This window comes from Mytilus californianus, unplaced genomic scaffold, assembly GCF_021869535.1.
Source record: "Mytilus californianus isolate M0D057914Y unplaced genomic scaffold, xbMytCali1.0.p SCAF_5, whole genome shotgun sequence".
NCBI classification, from domain to species: domain Eukaryota; kingdom Metazoa; phylum Mollusca; class Bivalvia; order Mytilida; family Mytilidae; genus Mytilus; species Mytilus californianus.
In genome coordinates this window covers 109,419,466-109,445,873 of record NW_026262701.1, presented here as the reverse complement: position 1 = coordinate 109,445,873, position 26,408 = coordinate 109,419,466, and the positions used below count along the sequence as shown (strand labels likewise).

The following is a 26,408-nucleotide window of genomic DNA, read 5'->3' as shown; positions in this document are numbered from 1 at the left end:
GGGGCCAAATAATCTCCATGGTAATGAGATGTGCCAATGCTAATACAACTGCATACCAAATATCATTGACCTACCACTAGTGGTTCACCATGAACTAGACCTAATCACAAACTAATACATCGTTGACGCTGCCGCCACCAGAACAGCATACCTATGTCTCGCTTTTTGACTCCGTCAAGGAGAGACAAAAATTATGGTCTTGAAAAGGCCAGCTTCTGAAGGCTAGATTGCACTTGGCACCAGATCAATTTCCAAATCGTGCTTCCTTGTCTTTTGATGGTCCATCGACATTTTGCTTTCATACGCCAATGGCATCATCTTGATGGGAGATAACTCCTGTATAAATTGAGAGGCTCAAAACGTTATTCATTGCACACTGTTACTTTTTGGGGTAAATTTTCATCATTTTATTTTAATATACAATAACAATTCTTCACTGAAGTCCCAACTGAAGTGGTTTACATTTCATACAAAGAAGGCAACTCAGGTACAAAATATAACTATCCAGTTAACTGTAGTGTACCTTTGAGGAATTTTAGGACTTCTAAGCAATATAAAGTAATTTTGTGTCTATAAATTGATTGTTATTAGGAAGACATGTTAAAAAGTAATACACTGCTTTAATATTTGAATTCTGTCAAAAATTAAGTATAAGGGACTAGTATTCAACAACATTTACAACTTCTAGAAATTAAAAGTTTCTGGTAAATCTTCATTAACTTTGGTGCTATGATTTGTCATTTGTATATAGTAGCATAACATAATAAATAAAACAGATACTACACAGCTTGTGTAAATTTACATGAGTCAGGTAAACTATTAAGCAGTATATGTAATGAATGATCAGCTGCCAGGTTGGACAAAACTTGTAAAATATCAGGATATTCTTTTCTCTTCGTCGGATCTTCTTGCCAACATTCTAACATTAACTGATACCTGTAATATATAAATTTAAACCAGATCACCTACTTTAAAATCTGGACCAAAAGTGTAATCTGGACCAAAAGTGTAAAGTGCTAACCATTTTTAGACAATTTGACATGGGAGACAATTGTATTTTTTTTACAACTGCTGACAGATTGTGTCAAGATATGACAATCACTATATTTATCAAGTTCGCAAGATAGTTCCCTGCTAATTTAGAAACTTTTCAATATGAAAGCTATTACAATACATGATCTACTGAAAATTACCATTAAATGTACTACTGTCAATGCATAGCATCAAAGCAATGTCAAATGACAAAAATATTAAGCAATCAACTACCTATCTATGATAAAAAATTTGTAAGGGTTCCGCGGAACCCAGTGTCTCGCCTACTTTTGGTGTTAATCGCAGGCTCAACAAAAATGAGGAAAAAAATTAATAAAAATATTCCTCTCTATACTATCTTTTGATTGTAAGTAGCTTCTGTCCAAGTTTGGTAAAAATCCAGGATAATTTATGAATCTAATAAATGTTTTAAAAACTTAAACTGCAGAATGTATGTAATGTTGACTGGAAGAAAAACTAAGTAAAATTCGGAAAAAATGGAACAAAATTTTATCAAAATTTCCTTGTAGATACTAGCTTTTGATCATAAACAAGCTTCTGTCCAAGTGTGGTACAAATCCAGGATAGTTTAAGAAAGTTGTTAAAATTTTAAAAACTTTAACCACAGAGTGTATGTAATGTTAACTGGCAGAAAAACTAAGTCCATTTATAAGTAAAATACGGAAAAAATGGATTTTTTTTTTACAAAATTTACTTCTGGATACTATCTTACGATCATAAACAAGCTTCTTTCCAAGTTTGGTAGAAATCCAGGATAGTTTAAGAAAGTTATTAAAATTTCAAAAACTTTAACCACAGAGTGAATGTAATGTTTCCTGGCAGAAAAACTAAGTCCACTTATAAGTAAAATAGGAAAAAATGGATTTTTTTTTACAAAATTTACTTTTTAATATAATCTTATGATCATAAACAAGCTTCTGTCCAAGTTTGGTAGAAATCCAGGATAGTTTAAGAAAGTTATTAAAATTTCAAAAACTTTAACCACAGAGTGTATATTTGTGGACGCCAACGGAATGTAGGATCGCTATGTCTCGCTTTTTTGACAAAAGTCGAAGGCTCGACAAAAATGACAGCGAACAGAATATTACCATCTCTGACTTAATTGATAAAAGTCTTGTGATTTACACCCAGCATCAAGTTTGTTAACCTATGATTATTATCGTAAAGTTAATATCCGATTACTTACAAGTCTTCGCTACAGTGTGGTGGTCGTTCTAGTCGATTTCCTGACAAAATAATATCTTCTATTTCTTGTCTTTCAAGATGTAAATAAGGAGATAAACCTAAAATATAATAATGATATATATAATATAAATAAAAGGAGATCTGGAGGATATGTTAATGAAATAGCATCAGAATGACATAAAAAAAACACATCTAGAGGTCAAGTTTGCACTTATTGCTGGTAGTGAGGTTTCACACTTTTACAATAGAGATATAAATAATATATGGTGTTTGTTATAGACTTTTTGAAGCATCAAAAGCCCAAGGGCCGCAAACAATACTTTTAGTTAAATATGAAACAGTACTACTTTAATTCAAAAGGTGTATTGCTTTATACTTTAGTCTGAGAGAACATGATTTATTTATTAGTTGTAACTTGCTTTGAACTAGCTTTAAGTAACTGAGTACCATTATGTCTGTGCTTTGTGTCTATTGTTCTAATGTTAGTTGTTTCTCTATGCTCGTACCAATCTATTGAGTTAAGACATTTGCAGCTGATTTTTACTTTGTTCTTATGATGTGCTGTCACACCACTCTCCCAGGTTAGGGGGAAGGTTGAGCGCTCACAAACATGTTTAATTTTTGGGGCCCTTTATAGCTTACTGTTCGATGTGAGCAAAGGCTCTGTGTTGAAGACCGTACTTTGACCTATAATGGTTTACTTTTTTAAAATTTGACTTGGATGGAGAGTTGTCTCATTGGCACTCATACCACATCTTCTTATATCTATTAACCCCATCACATTCTTTATATACTTGTCACAAGTCTGTAATTCAGTGGTTGTCTTTGGTTCATGTCTGTCCTATTTATTTTTCCTAAATTGTATTGTTATAAATAAGGTACTAGTTTTCTTGTTTGAATTGTTTCTCATTTTTGATGTCAGGGCATTTTATAGCTGACTATATGGTATGGGTTTTTATCATTATTAAAGGCTATACGATGACCTATATTTGCTTCTATTCTTATCGTCTTATATTTATATTGATGAAATTATATGAATTTTACACAATGCAATGTTGTTTTTGTAACTTACCAAAATGTATGATTTCCCATAGCAAAACCCCATAGGACCAGATATCTGATCGATAATTATATATTTGTTCCTTCAATGATTCTGGTGACATCCACTCAACAGGTAAAGTATCCTGTAAAAAAAGGGAATTTGTATTGTCTACTGGGCAATATAAATCATTCTGCCATACATCATTGTTTAACAACATGTAATACCTACAGTTCAAAATCAAATATTCTGATATAAAGTACTGTATAACAATATAAACTTTAGTAGGAGGCTTCAGCTGCTGCAAACATGTTTAACCCCACCACATAATGATATTCCCTGGTTTTATTGGCAATAAACAACACTGGGAAGAACCTTAGTGTCATTGTTGTAACACTAAGGGACATTGTTAACAACAACTAGAGCAATACAATATCTGAAGTTGGTTAAAAAATACTCAAATCAATATAAACTTTAGGAGAAGGCGTCAGCAGTGGCAAACATGTTTTACCCCACCATATTCTGTATGTGGTGTCCCTAGTCAGGAGCCTGTAATTCAGTGGTATTTTGTTGCTGTCTGCCATGTTTGTTTTTCTTATTTTGTTTGTTGCATAAACCTCTAAGGTTGTTGGTTTTTCTAGTTTGAATTGTTTCACATTTTTTAATGCTCTTAACTTTTGCAGCTTACTCTATGGTATGGATTTTGCTCATTGTTAAAGGCCATACAATAACCTATAGTTGCTAACATCCACATCCTTTTGTTTCTGTTGGATAGTTTGTACTCGTATCACATCTCCTTATTTTTATATTTACAATACATTTACTTTATAGCAGCAATGTTAATATTTAATTCAAAACATACTGAACTCATGATAGTTATTTTTCAAACTTTAAAATGCAAAGTTTACAGGATTTTGAATTCACAATTAGATTTTATAATAATAATGAGACTTCTAACATCATATAACTTAAGGTAGCAAGAGAGGAGAAAAATAAGTTGCCATTTTGAAACCTCCAATCTTTCTTTATATGTAAGCCCCATCCTTCACAATTCATATCCAACATCATATAACCCATTCCTCCATTCTTCAAAAATAAAATTCTACAGAAAATACTGGTTGTTTCCTTGTAACATCAAATCTGAATGTGTAAGGACCTTATACAGCATGACTTACATTTTCATACTGATTTCTCTCTGTTATTTCATGTGGGAATCCAAATCCTGTTAGCTTACAGATTCCTCCACGTCCTACCAAAATATTACTGGTCTTCAGACGATAGTATATCAACTGAAATTTAAATTAGGGACAGCATCATAATAAACAGATGTTAAAACCCGTTCACAACATACAAATCAAGGTAAAAAATGAAAACTAAGTGAATGCCATGAACTCCAAAAGTATTTAGATTGGGTGTTGACAAGGTAAATATCTCTTACTATGCATGCATCACCTGCCATGTGAGTCCACAATAAGTTAGAATGTAAAACTTGTGTTAATAGTCAGTAAATAATCAACTTAACATTCTTATTCAGTTTGGAACTTTTAGTTCTTTGATTATTGCATAGTATTTTCCCCTAATGTATCCCTTTTCATACATAGTAAACATCTATTATGAAGCACTGTTATGTGAAATTTTTTGTCGATTTTTTCCATGGTTCTAGAAACTTAGTATATGACAGGCAGGACATGCTGGCATCATTCTTTTCTCAAATTGTTCCATTGAACTCTTCCTACTTTTAAATTTGCATTATATCCTTTTCCATGTTTAGGATTTAGCAGTCAAATGGGCAATTTTCTTACAGTTCATCAAATTAGTAAAAATTGTAATGCCAAAATATAGAAATCTTACTATTTCACATGAATCATAAATATATTCCTGATGTTAATAAAATAAATTTTTTAATCAGCCTCTATATGGGGTTGCTGTCAGTGACAAGATTAAGTAAGTATCAAACATTTCCTTTAAACAAATATGCCCTGGTTAATGAATCATCATACCACAGGAACTCAAAAGACTAGATTCAATCCTTTCATAAACTTGTTTATCTATTTAACTGCTACACAATCAGAATTCTAGTTACTGTAAATCTGAAGATTAGGTTTTTGCATTTTCCTTCAAAGAGAATTAAAGTTTTAACTTGGGAATCTATAATTCCCAATCACCAGCTATTTTAATCAACCATAAATTTAACCTAGAACTGTTAGTGAACTCACAAAAGGATACTCTGCCTTTTGCCACTATTATCACATATTGCCATAATAAAGTAATTAAATTTGATGATCTCCCCTTTAACATGTTGGACCAGAATTATATTCCTTTATGCACATGTTTTACAACTGTAAATGTCATCAATATCTGTCTACCTACTGAGGAAGAGTTGCGCTTACAGGATACTATTACTACATATTGCAAAATTGAAGTACATAAATTTGGTTATCTCCCCTTTAATATGTCTGTCTGGGATTACATTTGTTTATACACATCTTCAGGGTTATGGTTTCATAACTATCAGTCCAGCTGTTAAGGAGTTGTTGTTTTTACAAGGCAGATGGACAGAAAGAAAGGCAGGGTGATTCCTTAATACCATCTCCCAAAACAAATTCAGTCATTTAAAGTTCCAGTTTACTTTCAACTTCAGAATTTGGAACTCCAACTCAATAAAAGATTACTTTAACTAGAGTAGGTGTCATTCCACTAATTATAAGAGATCTAGATTACCTTAAACTTTTGTAGATGCATCAATCCATTAACCACTTGTGCAGCTATGGCTAGCAGTCGATGTGAGTTAATGTTTTTATGATGTACTGAATTAGATGAAATCTGCACTATCTGTGCTCCTGGACGGCTGTTTTGTAGATACTCATATAGAGTGCCCTCTTGTGCATACTCTAGCATTAACAACCATGGCTCTGTAATAATAAATATAGTATGCAAGAAAGGCAGATTAGGGTATCAAGGGTAGCCTTAAAGTTTCTTCATATAAATGTCTTAAGCTCTAAAATGATATACAAGTTTCTGTGTTCACAATGTTTGAAATCCTTTATCTAAAGTTGTTTAAAATCAACAAATTTTGAAACAGTTATTTTAAAGGAAAAAAAAAACCTGTTCATTTTTTACCCATAAACAAATGAAGAATTTTACAATGGAAAGTATAAAAACCAATCAGAAAAAGGATGTGAGGATGTTGTAACAATTCATTTTCTGTAAAAACTTTTGGTGTAGTTTCAAGAGTTTGCTTCGACTTGCCAGGGATTTAATACACAATATCCCACACTCTAGACGAGTCATCTACCAAGAGATATTAGTGGAGAACTTTACCATGGAACATCTATCAAACAATCACATGGATGATTTGCAGTATTTTCTGTAAATCTTTTGTTAGATAACTTACCATGAAAGTCCAAACAACCAATTAGAATGATGAAGTTAGGATGTTATTGTAGCGTTTTCTGTTGGTGGAGAACTTACCATGGAAGGTATAACAACCAATCAGAAGGATAACATTAGGATGAGGTTGTAACATTTTCTGTATATCTATTGGTGGAGAACTTACCATGAAAGGTATAACAACCAATCAGGAGTATAACATTAGGATGAGGTTGTAACATTTTCTGTATATCTATTGGTGGAGAACTTACCATGAAAGGTAAAACAACCAATCAGGAGGATAACATTAGGATGAGGTTGTCACATTTTCTGTATATCTATTGGTGGAGAACTTACCATGGAAGGTATAACAACCAATCAGGAGGATAACATTAGGATGAGGTTGTAACATTTTCTGTATATCTATTGGTGGAGAACTTACCATGGAAGGTATAACAACCAATCAGAAGTATAACATTAGGATGAGGTTGTAACATTTTCTGTACTTCCATCTCACCAAGGAAAAATTTTCTTTCCTGCTCTGTAGCATTTTCTGTGAAGGAATCAATATTATATTTAAACAAGCAGATGCAGGACAACATGTCCTACTAGTATTATCACGATCATTTGTGCCAAGTTATATTTCAAATTTATATGTTACAAACTATATCAGTGCTATGTGTTCCAAGGTGGATCAGTGTTATTTTTCAAGTTAATCAGTGTTGAGTGTTTCAAGCTAATCAGTGTTGAGTGTTTCAAGCTAATCAGTGTTGAGTGTTTCAAGCTAATCAGTGTTGACTGTTTCAAGCAATATGAGTGTTATATGTTCCAAGCTATATCAGTGTAATGAGGTCCAGGCTATACAAGTGTTATGTGTTCCAAGCTATATCAGTGTAATGAGGTCCAGGCTATACAAGTGTTATGTGTTCCAAGCTATATCAGTGTAATGAGGTCCAGGCTATACAAGTGTTATGTGTTCCAAGCTATATCAGTGTAATGAGGTCCAGGCTATACAAGTGTTATATGTTCCAAGCTATATCAGTGTAATGAGGTCCAGGCTATACAAGTGTTATGAGTTCCAAGCTATATCAGTGTAATGAGGTCCAGGCTATACAAGTGTTATGTGTTCCAAGCTATATCAGTGTACTGAGGTCCAGGCTATACAAGTGTTATGTGTTCCAAGCTATATCAGTGTAATGTGTTCAAAGCTATGAGTGTTATGTGTTACAAAGTAATAAGTGTTGAGTGTTCCAAGCAATATGAGTGTTATGTGTTCCAAGCTATATCAGTGTAATGTGATCCAAGGTAAATAAGTGTAATGTGTTCCAAGCTTTATCAGTGTAATGTGTTCAAACCTATGAGTATTATGTGTTTCATGGTAATAAGTGTTGAGTGTTCCAAGAAATATGAGTATTATGCTTTCTATGCTATATTAGTGTAATGTTTTCCAAGCTTTTCAAGTATCATGTGTTCCAAGCTATATCAGTCTTTAATATGTGTTCCAAGCTATGTCAGTGTAATGTGTTCCAAGCTATGAGTGTTATGTGTTTCATGGTAAAAAGTGTTAAGAATCAGAACCCTTTTGCAACTGAGATTGTGCAATAGGAGGTGAATTCATGAATTCCTCGTGTTCCACTCCTTTTAGTTTCCATTGAAAATCGTATCATCAGCTCATTTTTCCACAAATATTATCATATTAAGAATATTTTCATAAAATTTACAGCGCCGAAATCTGCTATTTTTTATTTCACTGCTTGTATGAACCATAACTCTACCGATTGAAAACACTAAAACAATTTGCCGCAATCACAACTTGATAAATTGAGAATCATTAGATGTTTTTGATTAATACTTTTCAATATGCATCTTCACACTGCTTGTTGTCTTGTGCATTCAAAATAATCTTTAATAATAATGTCAAAAAACTTTTTACATTTTTCAATGTTTCTGTTCTGTCATTAACTGTTATTTAATTTTACGACAAAAGTCAAAGAACATCATTAAAAATATAATTTTTAGACATTTTTTGTGGTTTCTTGGTAGATGACAGTTTTTTTTTAAATACATAATGTACTGAGAACGTATGGAAAAATTGCTGGACATAAGCAACTTCACTAAAGTTTCCAAACCTGTACATATGTGCATGTAAAACTTATATCACATTTTACCTATCAGTTTCTTTATAGCCACTTTTTGTATCTCACTGCTGTTAGGATATTTCTTCATTTTTCCTTTCCATACTTCCACAAAGCTCCCTGCAGCTATCTCTTCTACTAAGCGTATGTCCTTCCTTGGAATTTCCCAGTATAACTTCAATCTACCATACTGTGGCTAAAATAAAATAATTTCTATTTCCATTATATTCATATTACAGCATTTTGAAAAGAGTCCAAGGACTGGTCATTTTTTGGCTATGGCTTGTCCAAAGCTCTTGAAAAATCAACATCAAGACAATCAAAGCCTTAATGCATCATTTACTACTGGAAATAAAGCATGAAATAATATAATATCGATTTTAAATTTCAATGTATTTGTAATGAAAATTAGAATCTGTTGATTCAGCTTTATATAGAATCATGATGCAGCTTGGGACTGATTTGTCCAATCTAACTTTCATGAGTCTAGGACACAGGGACTCACCTCAAAATGAAAACACATTTACATAAGGACTTCAGTGATTTGAACACCAAGTGACGACTGATTTGTCCAATCTAACTTTCATGAGTCTAGGACACAGGGACTCACCTCAAAATGAAAACACATTTACATAAGGACTTCAGTGATTTGAACACCAAGTGACGACTGATTTGTCCAATCTAACTTTCATGAGTCTAGGACACAGGGACTCACCTCAAAATGAAAACACATTTACATAAGGACTTCAGTGATTTGAACACCAAGCGACGACTGAAATTAACAGATGGTATTGTACCTTAAATGAGTCACACAAAATTTCAAAGCTTAAATTCAGTCCTGAGATGAGTTTGTGCGTTGATTACTCCTTACACCTATTTATTATACACCATACCATATATCCTCTCAAAATAAATTGCAACTCACCTCATCACTACTAACTCTGGACTGGACACTTTCATCTAAAAGCTCTATTTCCTGGTCATCCATGTTCTCATCATGATCTCGTGTCAATCTCGTATGAGTTCGTTTGTCCCTCATCTGCATGAGAAAGCACTGATCCTAGATAGGATCATACAACTATTAGTTACGTCATTACATACATTAGTTTATACATACTGCATGAATGACAACAAATAATAACTACATGTATTGTTTATGTGTTGTGTCATACACAAAAAGTTTAAACAATTAAACTTTCATAAACGTTATACACAAATCTTATAGTCGTGTTTGAAGGAATCTATAACCATTGTTTGGTAGCAATTAGCCCTTCCCATGATTTTTCAAATTTTTTAAGTACAAATTTATGTCCAATTCTTAGATTTTAGTAACAGAAGAGGTCAAGTTGAAAGCATCTGAGGTCATCCACCTAAATCTATAAAGGGAATCACAAATCTTTCATTTCCTCGTATTTTGATAGTAATTGATCGCTTACAGCAATAAAATGAGTGTCAATAGTGAGGCAGGTACTATTTACTCTTCTGTAGCACCTGATTTAACCCTTTGATTTTGGTGGGGTATGTGTTGCTTAATATCTAGTTTTTTTCTACCTATTTTTACAGGATTTTTCATATTGATTTATAGAGTTTACCAATCTGTTCTATTTTTAGTAAAAGCAACTATTCTGGTTTCAGAACGGGTTCTTAAAACACAATTTGAAGAATGACCTAAAACAAGGTTGACGAAGACTTAATATTCTTTCCATTAGCCTAGTGTTTTCAGACGAATAGATTTTTTAATCTGTTTTAGATAGACGACTTATGGCAAATTATGGACACTAATAGTATTGACAAAAGCCAACACTTGCCTTTTTACTAGAAGTGAATTAAAAGTTAAACAAGTGTGCACATGCTGAAATGTCTCGCCTGCTTTACTGACCATTGATTTTATGTTGATAGTCCTAAATATAAAGCTTTACTACAAGTATCACATAAACTTAATATGATCCATGAAAATGAGGTCAAGGTCAAATAAACCAAACCGGAAATACATGTACACCTTACAACATTTCATATACCAAATATAGTTGACCTACTGCTTATAGTTTCTAAGAAACAAACTTAACCAGGAAAACTTAACATTGACCAATGAACCATGAAAATGAGGTGAAGGTTAGTTGAACCATGACAGACAGACATGTACACCTTACAATCAATCAATGCATTAAACATAGTTAACCTATTGCTTATAGTATCTAAGAAACAAACTTAACCATGAAAACTTAACATTGATGAATGAAACATGTAAATGAGGTCAAGGTCAGATGGTACCTGCCAGACAGACATATACACCTTACAATCATTCCATACACCAAATAAAGTTGACCTATTGCTTATAGTTCAAGAAAAACAGACCAAAACACAATAACTTAACACTGAGCAATGAACTGTGAAAATGAGGTCAAGGTCAAATAAAACCTGCCAGACTGACATGTACATCGTAAAACATTTCCATAAACCAAATATTGTTTACCTATTGAATATAGTATTATAAAAAAAGACCAAAACACAAAAACTTAACTTTAACCACTAAACCATGAAAATGAGGCCAAGGTCAGACGACAATTGCCAGTTGGACATGTACACCTTACAATCATTCCATACACCAAATATAGTAGATCTATTGCTTATAGTATCTGATATATGGACTTGACCACGAAAACTTAACCTTGTTCACTGATCCATGAAACGAGGTTGAGGTCAGATGAAAACTGTCTGACAGGCATGAGGACCTTGCAAGGTATGCACATACTAAATATAGTTATCCTATTACTTCTAATAAGAGAGAAATTAACATTACAAAAAAATCTTTTTTTCAAGTAGTCACTGAACCATGAAATGAGATCAAGGACAATGGACATATGACAAAAGGAAACTTCATAACAAAAGTCATCTATATACAAAGTATGAAGCATCCAGGTCTTTCAAATTCTAAAATATAAAGCTTTTAAGCACTAGTTAGTTAACGCAGCCGCCGGATCACTATCCCTATGTCGAACTTTCTGCGACAGAGGTCGCAGGCTCGACAAAAATTAAAGGTTGAAGTTTTGTAGAAAAAGAGAAATATCAATCTTGAGTACAAAACTACAATATACTTACTCTGAATTTCATTCCCAGGATGACAAACACCAGGATTAGAATGACAGCCAATATTGCACATATAACTGCGCCAATGGCGTACGGAGATACTAGAAAAAAAAATTACTTGTATAAGTATTAGCCCAGAGAAGATTGTATAATTCTGTTTGACTTGTGTCTAATCGAATTTGTGTTTATGCAAAATATGTTTAAGCTAAACAGAGTGTATAAGGCATGTTTGGAGTTCCCACAACTTGATAATTTCAAGGTCCTGATTACAGGTATTTTGTAAACAACAATATTTGAACTTTATCAGCATTAAATATTCTAAAAAGCTTGGAAATTGATTGAATGCAAAAAATAATTTATAAATTGAAAATTGAATACTAATGAAATTAACATTTGAACAAAGGGTCATTATGAAAATAGTTGTATGAATATCAAGTTTAAAATATATGCAGTAATTTGTTATAAATATCTACTCATGATAGCCAAGAAATACATCATTCTTTAAAATTGGTCTACAGTATAATTGATTGAACTAACCACCTGCTGAAGTTGTTGGTTTTGGGGTAGTGTTGTCCTCCTGACTTGTTTGTATAATAACAAATCTGTATTCTCCATCGGAACTATTTTCATCTACAAGAATAACAAAGATTCAATTCATACTGAAATCAAATTTCATTTGTTATATATGAGTTAGTATGTTACACCTGTAACTAATTGTTTTAGAATGTTTCATAGAGTAACCTGGTCAGCACCAGATTGCAGTATGGTTATTAAAGATTGCATTTCATCACTGTTCTTAAGGGGCCTCAGTGGCCTAGTGGTCTAAGTAGTCGAACTACTAGCCTGACAACACTGAGGTTGTGAGTTCGAAAGCTGCACAAGGTAGGTGCGCTTAACTTCAATCTTAATTGACTAGGATTGTCAGTTTTCCTACCGAAGGTCTTGGTTCTCTCCGGGCCCTCTGGCTTCCTCCATCAATCAAAACTGACCGCCTCGAAATAGCACAATAGTGCTGAAAGTGGCATTAAACACCAATCAATCATCACTGTTCATTTTGGAATAAAATTTTGTGGTTTTCAGTAAACTACTGTTAAAAGAGATTTCAATAAACAGAGAAACACTAATATTGTTAGTCGTCATATGATCAAATGTACCATTTATTTATATTGAATTTCTTAACTTATGTGCACTGTTAATAAGTATTCCGTTAATATTGTTAAATGCTGTACTGTCTCATTACAATGTGTATCTCAAACTTCTTTTCATTTTAAAATAACATAATATCTTACCATTTATTTTGATATATTTTGTCTGCGTATCAATAAACAACGTTCCATTAATGTTGTTTGTCACTGTACAGTTGTATGTTCCTTCATTTTTTTCATCTGCATCAGTTATTGTGTATCTTGGTTCTGTAGCCAAAGTAGTTTCTGCTGAGTTATCTCCCTTGGGTTTAAATGTCCATCTATATTTAGGATGGGGATTTCCACTTGCTTGACAGTCCAGGTTAATGTTCTTCCCAGAATTATAAACATATTCCTTGGCTTGAGGTTTTATTATCATTTTGTTTAAATGTACAGGAACTAAAATTGATTAATGAAAAAATTGTTAAAAAACCCTGTTATTTTAGCAGATTAGGGCAATCTCAGTAGTCAGTAGATATGTAAAGGTATGCTATCAAAAATAACCATGCAAATAGCCATAGTGTGCAGCAGTGGATTCAAAGGGTGGGTTGGGGGTAAAAGGTCAACCTTTTGATTGGGATTTTTTGTGTAAATTTTCCCAAACATTTGGAACAATTATGAAACCCCCCATTACCTCAAACCCTAGATATACAATAATGGATTATGTACATAAAAACAATGTAAGGGAAAAAAGTGGATAATGTAAAAAAAAAACATCACAGTGTGGGAACAATAATGAGGGTTTGTAAGTTAAGTGACAGTGTTGCTGCATGTACAATGTAAAGCAGTGATCCATCAAACAAACCTACATGTATCTTGTAAATGCATCTATATATCAAGTCAATACAAACAAGTTTAACTGTCAGCTCACTAATGATACTCCCACTAGAAGCATTTTTTTCTACAAATAGGAAGTTGATGAATGATGATGTGTAAACACATCACAGAGTAATTATATCATGCTCAGATGAAGCTTGATTCTATATTTCAGAAAGCCTTGATTTGTAGTCCCTGAGAAAAATGTGATGAACATTTCATACTTGGCCATTAAATTGCATTATGTGAAAGAATATATATATATATATATATACATGATATAAGTATCTGTTAAACAGGAACAAATAGATTGAGTGATTAATATGAAAATGCTTCACACAGTATAGCATGCTCACGTGCAGCTACATATCAAAGGACAAGGTTCACTTTAGGCCAAATATGGCCTTCAATTTCAGCTTTACCATAAAATTTCAGAATGGCCAGAATTTGGTTCTTAAATGGATCTATTTCAAAATATTTACTTCTTTGTTAAAAGAAATCTCTTCATAAGAGTACATTTTTGGCTTCAAAATCAGCACATTTTGGACATTTTGTCAAAATACGATGATTTTGTGCATTTTTCAGACCTAAAAGCTTAAGGAAACTCTTGGCCGCAACCTAGGATCCAAAATGTTCTATAACCAAAAGTTGCCAATGATGATATTGAATCCCTAGACACAAAAACTTTCTTGATGGTGGGTGGCGGCCAAAGTAAATTATGCTAAAAACTGTTAAGAATTATTGAAAATTTGACCAAAACTGAGGTTACAAGTAACTTACAACTCAAATAATGCATACTTAAAGAGTCAATACTTCGTCATTTTTAATATGATGTGTCAAAATGAAGTTATTTTGTATTAATAGTAATATCATAAAATTGAGAATGGAAATGGGGAATATGTCAAAGAGACAACAACCCGACCAAAGAGCAGACAACAGCCGAAGGCCACCAATGGGTCTTCAACGCAGCGAGAAAATCCCGCACCCGGAGGTGGTCCTCAGCTGGCCCCTAAATAAAATTGTGTACTAGTTCAGTGAAAATGGACATCACACTAAACTCCAAAACATATAAATGAACTAAAATAAAAAAACATACAAGACTAACAAAGGCCAGAGGCTCCTGACTTGGGACAGGCGCAAAAATGCGGCGGGGTTAAACATGTTTTGTGAGATCTCAACCCTCCCCCTATACCTCTATAAATTTATATCATAACTATTTCTATGTGAAACTTGTAGTATTATGGCCTGATTAATAAAACATCAAAATCTTAGGGCAAATTTTAACCCTTCATGAACTTTCTGGGAGCTCTGATTTGTAATTTCTGAGGAAAAAGTTACGAAAATTTTATTTGACAGATGGACTAACACATGGTTGGACAGACGTAAACCAGTATACACTTCCTTTGGAGCAGTGGTATACTTATAATCCCCATTAAAATTTTTAACTTACAATAAATCTGTAATGGTGGCTTAGTTTGACATGCTGTTAGAAACTTAGCACTTGGATACTCAACCAAACACAGGAATCTATAACCATCATACTTTTTATCTGGTTTAAATGATAAGGTTGCCATGGCAAAAGTGTTGTTATGGTAATCTGTGCCGGTATTCAGTTCCTGTTTGTCATGTTTCCAAAGTATTATAGGAGGCTTGTTTCCACGGTAATTTACAGTACAATCAAATAATGTTTGCTGGTCGAAGTTCCCATTATGGTAAGTGAAGAACGGTATAAGGTTGCGGCACTGTGGTGGCACTGTTTAAAAATAATCATAGTACTTTAAGTTAAATTAAAACTATTACTGAAAGCTATATAAATTTAAATGCATTAGTGATATACATCATATACATATAGCTATAATAAACATGAGCATCATATACATAAATTTGAACATTCACTAAATTATTCAATAACAAATACTTATAATATATGAATTCTGATATGGGCTGACATGGACTTTTTACTTGTTCTTCAGTGTGATATGGGCTGACATGGACTTTTTACTTGTTCTTCAGTGTGATATGGGCTGACATGGACTTTTTACTTGTTCTTCGGTGTGATATGGGCTGACATGGACTTTTTACTTGTTCTTCAGTGTGATATGGGCTGACATGGACTTTTTACTTGTTCTTCAGTGTGATATGGGCTGACATGGACTTTTTACTTGTTCTTCTGTTTTTGTGTTTTAAGAATTGTATTATCTTGCCTGAACTAGCAAGCAATGTGACTGTACCTTGACAACTGTCTTTTCCTTCTCTTTTTTCAGTCTTTTTTTCTTCTTTCTCAACTCAATTTAAAATTCATATAATATTCGTTAAGTAAATTGTGATCTTCATATTGGTCAATCTTTTTTTTGTCATGGTGTAACTATTGTCTGTCTTTCTTTATCTTACCAATTCCTTCCCCCTTTTGCTATTCTTTGACTTTTTCAAGTATACATCTTTCTAATACAAATTTAAAACTTACATAAAACAAACAAATCTGCAGAGGCATTCTTTAACTGTGAATCACCTTGCACTATGCAGGTGTACAGTCCAGCATCAGTGAGGTCAATATCTAGTACTATCAATGATGCATCCTTTGCTGATGTGAAATACTTGTTTCCATCAGCAGTATGAACCAGTGATGAACCATGTTGGGAACCAGTGTCTATCTGTACTTCTAGAATATCAACTGTTTTCTGAGAGCGAACAGGGGTGTGTTTCCAAGTTACATTATACGTGTTAGGTAGATGATTTTTATCCTGGAATATGTCCACACCATGTTTTTTTATAACACATGACAGTGTAACATTGTTACCTACAAAGACAGCTTGGTTCTCATTTCCTGAAATGATCAGGTCACATGTTGCACCTGCAAATAAAGTTACTCATTAATCACATGATGATGATGGATGGCTGCTTAATGTCCAGCGGCAAATTAACGTGCATATTCAGGACGAGAACATGTTAATGTAATATGAATATTAACCCTGCTTTGTACAAGAACGACACACTGAGTCAGATTTTTAATGTGCTAGTTCAAAAAGTAACAGTCAGCAGGAAGACATTTGTTGTTGTAAAAAAGAAAACTGTTTATTAAGTAATAACTAAAAGAAGTAAAAGCAATCTTATAATCTGTGCAATTTGGGAAAATATGAACAGTTTCATTGTTTCCATATGCAACAAATCATATGAAAACAGTTAATTTTTTCCCCAAATTGCACCTATTGTAAGCTTGATTTTATTTCTTTTAGTTGCTTTTACTTGACAGAGTACAGAATTTCCTACCACAGAGTAGGTAATTATAACCTTTTCCACTCGTGAAAGTCGCGAAAATAAATCGCTCCCGAAAATTTGTTGTTTTACAGTAGTCTGTTTTCAGTGGAAGTTCAAAAAAGTTATGTCTTTAGGGCAAATACATTGAATTTGTAATATACTTTTTTAAAACTCTAAAAAAATAAAAGGGGAATGTGTCCATGGGACACAGATGATGCCCCCACTTGCATATAATGTTATAAAGGGACATAACTCAAGAATTGTACAAGTGAAGCTACCCAAATTTGTACTTGATCTGAGTTTTGTGGTAATAAGCATTGTGTATAAGTTTCATAACATTTGGTTGAGGCAAACTTAAGTAAGAGAACAGAAAAGAAAAATTCAGCATTTTTTTTCATTTGTAAAGGGGATCAACTCTAGAACGATAGAAGCGACACCACCAAAATTCAAACTTGATATGTGTTTTGTAGTAATAAGCATTGCATATAAGATTCATAACATTTGGTTGAGGCAAACTAAAGTGAGAGAACGGAAACGAAAAATTTAGCAATTTTTTTCCATTTGTAAAGGGGCATAACTCTAGAACGGTGAAAGTGACCCCACCAAAATTCAAACTTGATCTGTGGTAATAAGCATTATGTATAAGTTATATAACATTTGGTTGTGGCAAACTAAAGTTAGAGAACGGAAACCAATCTTGGGACATACAGACGTACAGACGGACAAGGGTAAAACTTAATGACCCCTCCGCTATGGCGGGGGCATAAAAAACAAGTGTACAAAAATTAATTGCTAATTTGTAGTTAAAATTTTCTTTGTTCTACTTTGCCTAGCCTTTATAAAGAGTCTATTAATCTATTATACTTTTTAGGTCATATCAGACTATTTTCCTTGAAACAACTCTCTGGTGCAAATGCAATTTACATACATTATGATAGTATATATGTATTAACATGAATGTAGAAAATGTAACAATATACCGCTTCAGTAAACTAAAATTTGACTGAAAGATTTTTTAGCAACATACATGAGTGTGACATAAACACGATAAAATGATTAGTCAGAAAGTCAGAGAATTTCTATGAAATCTATGAAAAATGACTCAAATGAAAATTACATAGATTATTGGTATTCCTATAGATTACCATGATTGCTGTTGAATTGAAGGCAGGAAATTAAAGCTGTGAAAGAATTCATCTGGGAAGTCTTACAGTCTTTATAATACATTCATTTATTATGGTCTTAACTTATAATCTCCATTGATTTTCTTCCCTAATCAATTATGCATTTCTCATCATTTCCATGTATAATATGTTGATATAAATACAAAAAATTGCATGATTTAAAATCATTTATCTTCCATTCAATATTTACATGTAAATGATGTATATAGTACATGTACCGGTATATGAGAAATTCCAATTTTTTAAATTTTTAACATCTCCATTTAACTATGATCATAACAACATAACTAATAGACTGCTTCACACAAATTTTGTTGGCTTTACAAAAGTGTACATAATACAAAATACTTCAGAAGTCTAGAACACTGTATATTTTTTTATGTCTATATTGACAGCAGCTAGTGCTTCTTGTCAGGCCTGTATGATCATGAATGATAATGAAAAAAAACATGCTTTAAAGATATTTAGTAGTGAACTGATTAACTAAGTATTTGGAAAGCCAACTAAAACCAAAAAGAGCCTAAACATAACAGCCAAATTATCAATGGGAAGACAATATTGCTTTTTTTCAAAATTTCTGGATGACTTCAATTGTCATTTCAGTGGTAAATCCTGTAAACATGTTGTTATTTTGAAATCTGTGATACTTGATGCAAGAATAAATTTTGCCACACTTTAAATATTGAAGTCACACAACAATCACTTTTGATTTGTGGCATCACATTTTCTTTTTTATATGACATTAATATATCAATGAAATACCGTAACACATGAGGTCAAATAAGTACAATATGATATCTGTCCCCCATTATTATAAAGGTGACAAATGAAAGATGGACATGTTGTATCTTTAATTGTGTGACAAAGAAGGTGTAGTCTTAATTGTGCAGTCAAAAAAAGTTGACTGGAGTTACATATACATGATATACAGATAAAGATATAACAATGTATAATGTCAATTTGCACAAAAAAAATTAAAAATTTTCCCTGCCTGCCTACTCTTCAAAACTTTCTTGTGTTAGGGGAAGCCTACGTTCAGTTTTCAATGGCCATATATACATTTATCCAACATAACCTACCTTTCCAGTGGCAGTCCTGCCCTTCATCCCGGTCATATTATCTTGTAAAACTTATATAGCTACTAAACGCATTAATAGTAAATTTTTTCTTGTCCTGAATATACGTATAAATTATTTTCCACTGGAGGTTAAGCAATCATCAATCAACCTAAATTGTGCAGTAAAGGCATATCATAAATGTTTTAGGGTCAAAATGTACGACAATAGACTGGTATGCTTTCTGATCCAAAAACACCTATGATTATACATGTAGCCTAGAGCATGTAGAGTGCATTTGTATTTTGCATCGTTACTATACATTACATGTTGCACCTGCAAATAAAATTTGTTTACTCATTAATCACATGATAACTAGGACATCCTTTTTTGTTGTTGTACAAAAAATGGTCCATCAAGTATGAACCAAAATTAATAAAATAAAGCTTACAATCAGTGCAATTTGGGGGAAAAATTAACTGTTATATGTTTTCTATACACAACAAAAACATCGGAAAACAGTTAATTTCCCCCCTAAATTCCACCCATTGTAATCTTGATTTTAATTCTTTTAGTTGCTCTTACTTGATCGAGTACCAGAATGTTCTACCGTAGTTAACTTCTATGTCATTTTGTCTCTGGTGGAGAGTTGTCTCATAGGCAATTGTACCATTTATCTTCTTATTTTTATATTGTAGGGTTATCATAGTAATAGAGAAGTCAGAATGTTTTTTCTCTGCTTCATTTACATTTGGGGACCCTACACTTTAATGATATAACCTGATTATCAGTTATAATTGTTATTAATTGATAATTGAAATTTTTCACTTAATCGATTATAATTTTCACTTATCATGCTTATCAATCAAACTATAAAATATATATAAATGTAATTTTTATAAGGAAACCTTATAAAACCTCCCTGTATGTCAGTGGTATATATATGTAAGAAATCATGGCTTAAAACTTCCATAAAATATTCATTTTATACATGTATACACATCTTTTTGGTGTACACTGTAAGCTAGTAATCTGCATGTTCTTTGTACCCAGTATATACTGTTACATGTAACTGACATACACAAGCTTAAGCTGCATGTTCTTTGTATATACATGTAACTGACATGCACAAGCTGCATGTTCTTTGTATATACATGTAACTGACATACACAAGCTGCATGTTCTTTGTATATACATGTAACTGACATACACACGCTGCATGTTCTTTGTATATACATGTAACTGACATGCACAAGCTGCATGTTCTTTGTATATACATGTAACTGACATGCACAAGCTGCATGTTCTTTGTATATACATGTAACTGAAAAGCACACATTTATATTTCAGGAAAAGAGTGTTACTAAATTCCTACATTATTTGGATATTAATTAAAAACAGATTGAAATCGAAAACATAATCAAATAGATATAAGAAGATGTAGTATGAGTGCCAAAGAGACAACTCTCCATTCAAGTCACAATTTGTAAAAGTAAACCATTATAGGTCAAGGTACGGCCTTCAACACGAAGCCTTGGCTCACACCGAACAGCAAGCTATAAAGAGCCCCAAAAATGACTAGTGTAAAACCATTCAAACAGGAAAACCAACAGTCTAATCTATATAAAAAACGAGAAACGAGAAACACTTATGAACCACATCAACAAACGACAACCACTAAACATCAGATCAGGTTCCTAACTTAAAGACAGGTGCAAACAACTGCAGCAGGTTTAAACATTTTAATAGGTGCCAACCTTCACCCTACCTGAAACAATAGTGTAACATCACAACATAGAAAGACACACTGTAAAATATCAATTGAAATGGCTTAACTCAATCAAAAGACATATATATAAACAAAAACAAGTGAACATACACTGAATGAATAAGTTTGATCTATGACACAATGTAAATACAAAATTAATAAAACAAGGGGGTTAGATGTAAAACAATATCAGAAAGACAACCATAACCTTGGACAAAATGTCGCCAAATAAAAAAATGTACACAGGTAAATAAAAATAATTTTGTTGTAAGGTATACATGGAGTACGGAAATAATTTTTATAAAATAAATAATTTTGTTGTTCCTAGTACGAGAACAAAAGTGAAAATTTATCGTGATACTAAACACTTATCAAAGGTGGTATATATTAAAAATAGTGAGACTAGATATAACACTAAATAGGTAAACATTAAATAACAAAAATACATTACAAATTGTATCAACATGATCAACAGGTCAAATTAACACGAAAGTACGATTTGAGAGTACTCGCAGTTACTGAAAGCTAGTTAAAAGCCAAAACAATAAATAATAAAAAATCATGCATTAGAGACTAAAATCAACTTAAACACATCCCAGGGATTAAGTGTTTTAACGCCATGGACAGTCAAAGAAGACATGACTTGTGCAATGCCAAAATAAAAGTATTGACAGGCAGAAGGATAGTTAGGAGTTAATTATATATATAACCTGTTAATAAATATGTATAATGTAATATATAGATAGAGTAATCTCTATATAGATAAAATGCTTCGCTGGGGCACAGCTTGATACGACCGCAGAGGTCGAACCCTGAACAGTTGGGGCAAGTATGGACACAAAATTCAAGCTTGATACAGCTATGACCTTGGATTGTCATTAAATATTTGACACAGCATAGGTTTCTGACACAGGATGAATGTGGTGTAAGAACTGGAAAAAATTTAATTTACCTATTATGGTGGAATATCCATAAACTTAATTGTTTGTTAATTTCAATATATCAAAGAATATGTAGAATTCAATGTTTGATGTAATGTAATAAAGTTGAAATTTGGACCGTTTTTGTTCAATGTGGACCAATTTGGTAACATGTATAAATAATCAAAAATCTAAATACATGGGAGTCCATTTAAATACATCATAAAGGTATTAAAATAGAAAGTGACATCATAGTCATGGCTAAAAATAAACAAAAATCCTTAATCAGCAACATTTAAAGTAATATCTAAAAATAAAATTCCTTTGTAACCATAAAAGCCCATTTAAATACATCATAAAGATATTAAAATAGAAAATGACATCATAGTCATGGCTAAACATAGCAAAAAACCCTTAATCAGCATCATTTAACAGTAATATCTAAAAATGGAAATTACATCATAAAGGTATTAAAATAGAAAATGACATCATAGTCATGGCTAAAAATAAACAAAATCCTTAATCAGCATCAGCAACATTTTATAGTAATATCTAAAAATAAAATTCCTTTGTAACCATAAAAGCCCATTTAAATACATCATAACAGATATTAAAATAGAAAATGACATCATAGTCATGGCTAAACATAGCAAAAACCTTAATCAGCATCATTTAACAGTAATATCTAAAAATAAAAATTTCTTTGCAACCATAAAAGTAAAATAGAAAATGACATCATAATCATAGCTAAAAATAAACAAAAATTTTTTTTATTGGCAAATTTTAAATGGAGTTTATTATACTAAAACAATAAATTTGCAACCATAAACAAACATGATAAAACCCCATTTAAACACATCATAAAAGTATTAAATAATTCAACTACATCATAAGGCTATAAAAATAGAAAATGACTTCCTAGTCAAGGCTAAAGGTAAACAAAAAACCTTCATCAGCAAAATTTTATATTGGCAAATTTCCAATGAAGTTTATTACACTAAAATTGTTGGCAAATTTCCAATGCATTTATTAACAATAAAGTTATTGGCAAATTTCCAATTTACATAATTTAAAAGCAGTGTAGATGAGATATTTAAATGAGTTTGAATTACCAACCTTACACTGCTTTTAAATAATGTTCTTTACTCAATTATTTGTCTATTAAAATGGAAACCCTTGTTTTTTAACCTTTTTTCCCCTTATTCCTTAAACATTAGAGCCATAACCACCACAAACCCCCCCCCCCCCCCCCCCCCCCCCCCCCCCCCCCCCCCCAAAGCCAATTATTACTTTCCAATGTAACTTAAATTTCCAATATACATAATTTTAAATTTCAATTCCTCATGATATATAACCGTATCATTATTATTTTCTTTCATATATAAATCTGAAACAACCATCTTTAAATGGAAAATTTTAAAGAAAAAAAAAGGAAAAAAAAAAATCCTACCTCCCACACATTTTTTCAACCCCCTTTTGATTCATCATCCCCCACCTCAATCACAACCTTCAATTTGTGGTATGGTACATTGCAATACAATTTCACAGAGATCCATACACTTGAACACAAGTTTTTGTTGCAAACTAAAAAAATCCTTATTTTTGACCAATATTTGGCCCCTTATTCATAAATGTTTGAGCAATTAACCCCAAAACTCAATTCCTACTTTCTCTTCGTGATAAATAATAACTAACTTAAAATGTAAATTTTAAACAAAAAAAAAAGGAAAAAAAAAAATTACCCCTTTTTTGACCCCTGCCCCCCTTATGATTCATCACCCCCACCCCCCTTTCCCCCCAAACCAAGCTCAATAACAGCCTTGCCTTTGTAGTATGGTACCTTGTAATACAATTTTAGAGAGATCCATACACTTGAACACAAGTTATTGTCTAGAAACTAAAAAATGCTTATTTTAAACCCCTTTTTAGGCCCCTTATTACTAAACGTTTTGGGCAATTACCACAACACTCAATTCCAGCTTTCCCTTTGTGAAATGGAACCTTGTAGTAAAATTTCAGAAAGATCCATACACTTACACACAAGTTATTGTCATGAAACTAGAAAAATGCTTGTTTTTTGCCCCCTTTTGGCCCCTTATTCCTAAAATTTTGAGGCAATTAACCCCAAAATCAATCCCAGCATTGACCCTTTGTCATATGGAATCTTGTGGTACAATGTCAAAGAGATCCATATGCTAACACACAAGTTATGTCTGGAAGTTACAAAAATGCTTATTTTCGGCCCCTTTTTGGCCCCTAATTCCTTAACTGTTGGTACCATAACCCCCAAAATCAATCCCCACCTTCCTATTGTGGTATTGAACCTTATGGTAAAATTTCATAGAGATCCATTCACTTGAACTAAAGTTAGAGTGCGAAAACCATTGTGTATTCGGACGACGACGCCGGACGACGACGACGACGACGCCGACGCCAACGTCATACCAATATACGACCTCAAAATTTTTTTGCGGTCGTATAAAAATATAGTGTCAAATCTTTCATATGGATTTTTTTGTAAAAAAAAAAGATGAAAACATTTGCAGATATTTTTACTGGTCTTCCTTTATAAATATGCATTTCTTTAAACATAATTTAAAAGCAGTGTAAGGGAAGTAACCAAAACGTTGTATTTGGATTACCTCCCTTACACTGTTTTAGATTATCTTTATTGTTCATTAACCATTACTTTATACATAATTTAAAAGCAGTGTAAGGGAGATAATTTCAATGATGTATTTGATTTATCTCCCTTACACTGCTTTAAATTATGTTTTGTACTAAAGTATTTGTCCATTAACCAGGACAACCTTGTTTTTCCCCCTTTTTTGCCCCTAATTCCTAAACGGTTTGAGCCATAACCCCCCAAAGCAAATCCTAACCATCCCTTTGTGGTATGGAAACTTGTAGTATAATTTCAGAGAGATCCATACACCGTTCCACAGTTATTGTCTGGAAACTAGAAAATGCTCATTTTTGGCCCCTTTTTGGCCCCTAATTCCTTAACTGTTGGTACCATAACCCCCAAAATCAATCCCAACTTTCCTTTTGTGGTATTTAACCTTATGGTCAAATTTCAAAAAGATCCATTCACTTAAACTAAAGTTAGAGTGCGAAAACCAATATGTATTCGGACGACGACGCCGGACGACGACGACGACGACGAAGACGCCAATTCATACCAATATACGACCACAAAATTTTTTTGCGGTCGTATAAAAATGAATGTGGATGTGTATTTATACATCCCAAAAAAAACGTTTGAAAAGAATACAAATTTAGTTATGTTTCAACATGTTCAAAGCACGCTGTCCAATTATTCTGATTAATTAATTAAAATAGATGACTTTCAACTGTGTGCATTTTCCTTATTCTGATGTCAAAATGCTTCTTCTAATATGTCACAGTAAGAGACTATTGTTTCATGACTTCATTACATTGATTGGTCTCAACCATCTTAATTTATTTATAAAAAAGAACTAGAAAATTGTTCTATTTTCCAGCCAATTCTAAACACCACAGTACTTTAATGTTAGGGTTCTGTTTACATAAATGTAAGGTTTTGGTTTTAGCTATATATGATGAAGGGTTCTAGCTAGTGTTAGTGATAGTTTGATCCGGGTCTGTTAGCCTGAGAACATGTACCTATTCACCCTTATAGCTGTTAGTCCTGGGTCCGTTCGCCCTGATTTTCATTTTGTTTTCTTGTTGTATAATGTAAATTATTTAAAATAAAGTATGTGAAAGTTTGTTGAAAATTTTGCTGAATATTTACGTTGTATTAACATGATTAATGCTGCTCTCCATCCAAGTTACAATTTATAAAAGTAAACCAATATAGGTCAAGGTACGGCCTTCAACAGGGAGCATTGGCTCACACCGAACAGCATACACACTTCATATAGATCTCATTAGGCACCTGTGGCCCCATATGATATCGAGACTGGGTCCCCTAAGGGAAAAAAAGGCCATAATTAAATTTGTGTATTTTCTTGATCGCAAGACTATAGTTCAATTAATTGATTTGTTTGTAATATGATGAGTCTTACATTCACGTATATATAAGATAATGTTATCGTGTTTTACCTATAACAAGAAACAAACACAAATACATTAGCAACATCTTCATCTTTCAGCATCTTTCAAGCTCTTAATTCACTCAGACCAACGAGTTAGAATTGTGCTTTAATACCAGTAGGAATATTCCATACGTTTTAGAGGGTTGTGGGGATTGACTTGTTTCTTCAAACATTCCTTAGATGTCAAATATTAAACTAAAAGCACTTTTTTCCTCCAGACTATAATATATTAATCATTTCTCCCCAATTTGATCCAATTTGTACCAAAATAATTTTTTT

The 26,408-nt window shown here is 32.6% G+C and overlaps 1 protein-coding gene across 1 annotated transcript; it reads right to left on the bottom strand.

Annotated features, from left to right (window-relative positions):
• LOC127700552 (fibroblast growth factor receptor-like) lies at window positions 1-26,398 on the bottom strand. Its single transcript, XM_052204093.1, has 14 exons — window positions 26,137-26,398; window positions 16,333-16,719; window positions 15,319-15,621; window positions 13,158-13,451; window positions 12,406-12,498; window positions 11,881-11,969; window positions 9,707-9,841; window positions 8,815-8,977; window positions 7,089-7,199; window positions 5,999-6,189; window positions 4,453-4,566; window positions 3,311-3,422; window positions 2,240-2,336; window positions 1-936 (listed from the first exon to the last, which is right to left on the bottom strand). The coding sequence occupies exons 1-14, from the start codon at window positions 26,177-26,179 to the stop codon at window positions 780-782; spliced, it is 2,289 nt and encodes a 762-aa protein (XP_052060053.1). The 5' UTR covers window positions 26,180-26,398; the 3' UTR covers window positions 1-779.
• Window positions 26,399-26,408: the final 10 nt, after the last annotated feature.